The sequence below is a fragment of the Pseudorasbora parva genome, chromosome 10, assembly GCF_024679245.1.
Source record: "Pseudorasbora parva isolate DD20220531a chromosome 10, ASM2467924v1, whole genome shotgun sequence".
NCBI lineage: Eukaryota > Metazoa > Chordata > Actinopteri > Cypriniformes > Gobionidae > Pseudorasbora > Pseudorasbora parva.
The window spans coordinates 37,318,713-37,324,712 of record NC_090181.1 but is presented as its reverse complement, the minus strand read 5'-3'; the positions used below and the strand labels follow the sequence as shown (position 1 = coordinate 37,324,712).

At 41.4% G+C, this 6,000-nt stretch overlaps 1 protein-coding gene across 1 annotated transcript in view; it reads right to left on the bottom strand.

Moving 5' to 3' along the window:
- Positions 1–644: 644 nt before the first annotated feature.
- LOC137090744 (uncharacterized) overlaps positions 645–6,000 on the bottom strand; it is a 139,362-nt gene continuing 134,006 nt past the window's right edge. Inside the window, exon 2 of the mRNA XM_067454692.1 lies at positions 645–862. Within this exon, the coding sequence (XP_067310793.1) occupies positions 780–862 (83 nt within the window). The 3' untranslated portion in view covers positions 645–779. The remainder of the gene's footprint in view (positions 863–6,000) is intronic.

Below are 6,000 nucleotides of genomic sequence, written 5' to 3'. Positions count from 1 at the left end.
ATTGGCTGTTGTCACTATGACGATCGCGTCAGCACCCAGCTTCAGCCACGCCCTCTGTCAAGCGTTAACGCCTACGCCCCGCGTGAATGCGGCGTAAGAGTTTTGTCAACGTCAGCAAGTATTTGCTTTAAAAATAACCCTAACGTTACATTAAGCACATACTGCGAATCATTTGCCCAATGTGGATTGTCCTTTGACCAATGCCAGTGGTGGGAACAATGTTTCCTGGGGTCAGAATGTTCATTGCGAAGTTAGCAGGTGTGTTGGTGTTGGGAACAAGGCGGCCGCGGGAGATTTTTACCGCGCTTGCCATGAAGCGTCTTCTGACTGTGCGCCTCTCCGCGATCGCGGTGACAGTATTGTGGTGGAGACTTTATCTAATGCCACTGGGTATTAGATAAAGTATTTGTGGCATCCACAAAGAACTGACAGAAAAAGGGTTTTCAAGAGAATAACCCCAAAGAAACTATCCCTTAAAGGTGCAAAAACACTGTTTTGATCTTTAACTACGCCACCCTGGGAATTTCACCCAGAGAATATTACCAGCGCACAGGTTCCCTACTAACGGCAAGGAGAATGGAGACACAGGTATTCAATACAAAAAATACAAAGTTTATTACAATTCTTTAAAATAGAATCTCAGGCACAAGAAAAGGGAAAAGCCCCAATCATTCAAATATTTTTAAAAGAACAAAAGCTGCGGCCTCTCCCAAGAAATGCTTAGGCAAAAGGTAACCGTTCCCCCTCACACTCACAGCACACAGGCCCCAGTGAAGTGATCAGTCATGGCACACAGTGTAAGCACCACCACCACAGAAGAGAAGGGAAGCGTCAATTTCCCCACGCAGGAAGGCCGCAGCTCCTAGAGACAAACACTCCACACACACACACACACACACACACACACACACACACACACACACACACACACACACACACACACACACACACACACACACACACAAAAGAAAGAAAGAAATGAATCAATTGCATGAACAGGCAAGTGAGTGTCAATTGTTCATCCACTGCCAGCCCTTAGTAAAAGGAGACCTTACTGGCCGAGGTTTTTCACAAAACAACAAAAATAATAAACAACCAAATTTCAATTAAACCAAAAGGTGGTTCACCAAAAAAAGGAAGTTGTATATGCACATACAAAACAAAAAGTTTCCATTAAACAATGCACAAAATAAATCAAAACTCAAAAAAAGAAAAAAGACAACTACAGGTGTATTATACACAGTTCACAAATCAACAATTAGGTCAGGATTCAAACAAGTGATCCAAAACAAAATGATAAAGAATGAAATAATTAATAATTAATGATAATGAACACAAACAAATATCTTAATCAAAAACAAAGCTCAAGCCACAAAAAAAATATAAGGATGAAAATACAACTCGAGCAGCATGTATCAACACAACTATGACAAAACAGCGGTGACGTCACTGCACTGACTGCAATCCTCCGTCACCTAGCTGCGGAATCCGGTACACAAAAAAATGAGAGGTCCCTTTAATTGTTCACAGTAGTCATTCATACATCACGAACTGAAGGGCACAAACGCCCGCACAGCAGCCGGCAGATACAAACGGGAAGGTCCTAAAACCACGTCTGTGATGGATGCTAAATTACCACATCAAACCGTTGCCAACTCAAAACGGTCGCAGCACCCCACCATGCCACGCAGCACCAGACAAAGGCACGCTAACAACAGACCAGAACAACACAGGTGCGCTCTAACCTAAATACGGGTGCAACTTAATGACGTCATGCCATTTACTACAGGCAAATGGGCTTCAAGCTCATCATGCCACATATTCATAGGAGAGTTCAGGGGCAACGTGAAGGCAGGGTGGGGAGTCAAAATGACAATGAAAGTGGTCGTGGCTGTGCACACTCGGCGCACGAGGCAGATCTGGCCACGCTGCTCGTAGCAGGAGCAGATGCGGTGTGACACGGGGCAGGGGCTATTATGCATAATATATAATATATGTGTGCCCCATATATGGAATTAGAGTGCCTACTGTATGTAGTAAATGGAAAATCTCAACAGCAAAAGGCAAACCGCTACATGCATTTGGTTTGTTTCTACCATTTATTAGTAATGATTTACACAGTTTGTTTTTTACTTTTTATTATTTACCTGAACATTTAGTATTGTACAATATAGCATACAGAAGGTTAGGAACATTTTTGGGGAAAGAAGTGCTGCATTTTATCATTTAAACGTGGCTTTTCATGAAAATTCTATAATCCAAGATTGCCACCCCCTTATGATGTCATAATATGCAAATTAGATGGGAATGTAATCACTACATAAACTTTGGGTCATCCTTAATATTTCTGTAATTTACAGAAAGTTTCTATTATCACTTTTAAGATATAGCCTTTTGAAATTAAGATGTCAAAATCAAACGTTTTAGGAAAAAACCTCTGGCGTCTAAAGGGTTAAAATCACTTTTACAGCAGTGTCCTGGCCAAGATAGGCAGCTGTGTTTGCATGTACAGTATACAGTATTGTTCAAAATAATAGCAGTACAATGTGACTAACCAGAATAATCACGGTTTTTCGTATATTTTTGTATTGCTACGTGGCAAACAAGTTACCAGTAGGTTCAGTAGATTCTCAGAAAACAAATGAGACCCAGCATTCATGATATGCTCGCTGTTGAAAGGGGTGTGTTCAAAAAAATAGCCATCAATCAATTTTGTGAAGAAACAGGTGTGAATCAGGTGGCCCCTATTTAAGGATGAAGCCAACACTTGTTGAACATGCATTTGAAAGCTGAGGAAAATGGGTCGTTCAAGACATTGTTCAGAAGAACAGCGTACTTTGATTAAAAAGTTGATTAGAGAGGGGAAAACCTATAAAGAGGTGCAAAAAATGATAGGCTGTTCAGCTAAAATGATCTCCAGTGCCTTAAAATGGAGAAAAAAACCAGAGAGACGTGGAAGAAAACGGAAGACAACCATCAAAATGGATAGAAGAATAACCAGAATGGCAAAGGCTCAGCCAATGATCACCTCCAGGATGATCAAAGACAGTCTGGAGTTACCTGTAAGTACTGTGACAGTTAGAAGACGTCTGTGTGAAGCTAATCTATTTTCAAGAATCCCCCCCAAAGTCCCTCTGTTAAAAAAAAGGCATGTGCAGAAGAGGTTACAATTTGCCAAAGAACACATTAACTGGCCTAAAGAGAAATGGAGGAACATTTTGTGGACTGATGAGAGTAAAATTGTTCTTTTTGGGTCCAAGGTCCACAGGCAGTTTGTGAGACTACCCCCAAACTCTGAATTCAAGCCACAGTACACAGTGAAGACAGTGAAGCATGGAGGTGCAAGCATCATGATATGGGCATGTTTCTCCTACTATGGTGTTGGGCCTATTTATCGCATACCAGGGATCATGGATCAGTTTGCATATGTTAAAATACTTGAAGAGGTCATGTTGCCCTATGCTGAAGAGGACATGCCCTTGAAACGGTTGTTTCAACAAGACAATGACCCAAAACACACTAGTAAACGGGCAAAGTCTTGGTTCCAAACCAACAAAATTAATGTTATGGAGTGGCCAGCCCAATCTCCAGACCTTAATCCAATTGAGAACTTGTGGGGTGATATCAAAAATGCTGTTTCTGAAGCAAAACCAAGAAATGTGAATAAATTGTGCAATGTTGTTAAGTATCATGGAGTGGAATAACAGCTGAGAGGTGCCACAAGTTGGTTGACTCCAATCCAATCCAATCCAATCCACTTTATTTATATAGCACATTTAACAAACAACAATCAGTTTCCAAAGTGCTGCACAAAATAAAATAAAAAAACACAAAAATATATAAAATCAATAAGACACAGGACCACACAACTCACGCGGAGTTAAAAGCCAAGGAATAAAAGTGGGTCTTAAGACGAGACTTAAAACATTCAACTGTGGGAGCCGTTCTGACCAGGGTAGGCAGAGCGTTCCACAATCTGGGGCCAATCACTGCGAAAGCCCGGTCCCCCCTGGTTTTAAGTCTGGTCCTAGGAACCAAAAGCTGGAGCTGGCCCTCAGACCTCAGTGAACGCGACGGTGTATAAATTTGGATGAGGTCCGTAATATACTGTGGGGCCAGTCCATTCAAAGCTTTAAAAACAAACAATAAAATCTTAAAATCAATTCTAAATCAAACAGGAAGCCAGTGCAGCGAAGCGAGGATGGGGTTAATGTGTTCGCGCTTTTTGGTTCCTGTTAAAAGCCATGCTGCAGAGTTCTGGACTAACTGTAAGCGAGAAAGAGCATTTTGGGATATTCCAGTGTATAGTGCATTACAGTAGTCCAGACGTGACGAAATAAAAGCATGCATGACTTGCTCAAAATGTTTAAAAGATAAAAAAGGTTTAATTTTGGATAAAAGACGAAGATTAAAAAAAACTTGATTTTACGACAGTGTTAATTTGTTTATCCAGTTTAAAATCACTGTCTATAGTGACGCCAAGGCTGGTGGCTGTGGGATGCACATGGATTTTGAGGGGACCTAAGTCGACCTGAGGTCCAATGGGTCCAAACAACATTATTTCTGTTTTCCCCTCATTTAGGATTAAACAATTCTGAGCCAACCAGGACTTGATGTCACTTAAACACTCGAGTAAGGGTGTCAAGGGGGCGTGTTCATTTTTTGTCAAAGGCATGTATATTTGGCAATCGTCTGCATAAAAATGATAGGAAATACCGTGCTTTTTAAAAATCACACTGAGTGGTAGAAGGTACAGAGCAAAGAGAATGGGCCCAAGAATTGATCCCTGGGGGACGGTGGGGTGGTCAAAGGGGCGGTGGACGAAGTGGAGTCCCCCAGTCTGACAGCAAAACTTCTCCCAGACAGGTACGACCTGAACCACTCTAGCGCTGTCCCCCTGACACCCACACAGTTTTCCAGACGAGATAAAAGAATTGTGTGGTCAACTGTGTCAAAAGCAGCAGTTAAGTCTAAAAGCACTAAAATAACTGAGTCACCAGTATCAGTCGTCAAAAATAAATCGTTAAAAACCTTTAAGAGTGCAGACTCAGTGCTATGGAAGGCTCTGTAACCTGACTGGAAAGTGTCAAAAATGCAATTTGCATCTAAAAATGTCTGTAATTGTGACAATATACTTTTCTCTAAAATCTTCGACAGGAATGGAAGTTTGGAGATTGGTCGATAGTTTGATAAAATTGTATGGTCAAGACCAGATTTTTTAATCAAAGGTTCAACAACAGCCTTTTTACAAAAAGAGGGCACAATACCAGAGGACAGACTGCTATTGATGATGTCCCTGACATAAGGGCCAATAGTCACCCAAACCTCTTTAAAAAAGCGAGGAGGAACTGTGTCAGTGGGAGAAGAGGAAGGTTTTAATGTATTGACAATTTCAGTAAGAAATGACAACGATACGGGCTTAAACTGATTAAAAATATCAGGGCACTGTGTCATTATAGGAAGATGAAACAAAGGGGGCGATATATTGGCTCTAATAGTAGCGATCTTGTTATTAAAAAATTGCAAAAAGTTTTCACATGTTTCGCGTGACACTTCCAGTACAGTGGTAGGACTGGTGTTTAAAACAGAATCAATAGTTTTAAACAGAACCCGGGGCTTATTTATATTATTTGATATGATATTTGAAAGATATTTCGTTTTTTCAGCTTTAACAGTATTCTGATAGGTTCTCCAACTATTTTTAAGGATTTGGTAGGACACATGAAGTCCGTCTTTTTTCCACCTGCGCTCCGCCTTTCTGCACTCACGCCTTGCTGCGTGTGTGGTATCATTGAGCCACGGCTCTTCCTTGATTTTAGGGCGCATGGCCTTCAGAGGGGCTAAAATGTCCAAGACATTGGTACAGGTGGAAAAAAAAACTTCCATAAGTTGTTCCGTGTCTAAGGAAGGGCTAATTTGAGCTTGCACTGACGTGAACAGAGGGGAGAAACCAGCGGCAGTGTCAGGCTTGATAAAGCGGCCCAAACGCACAGGAACAGG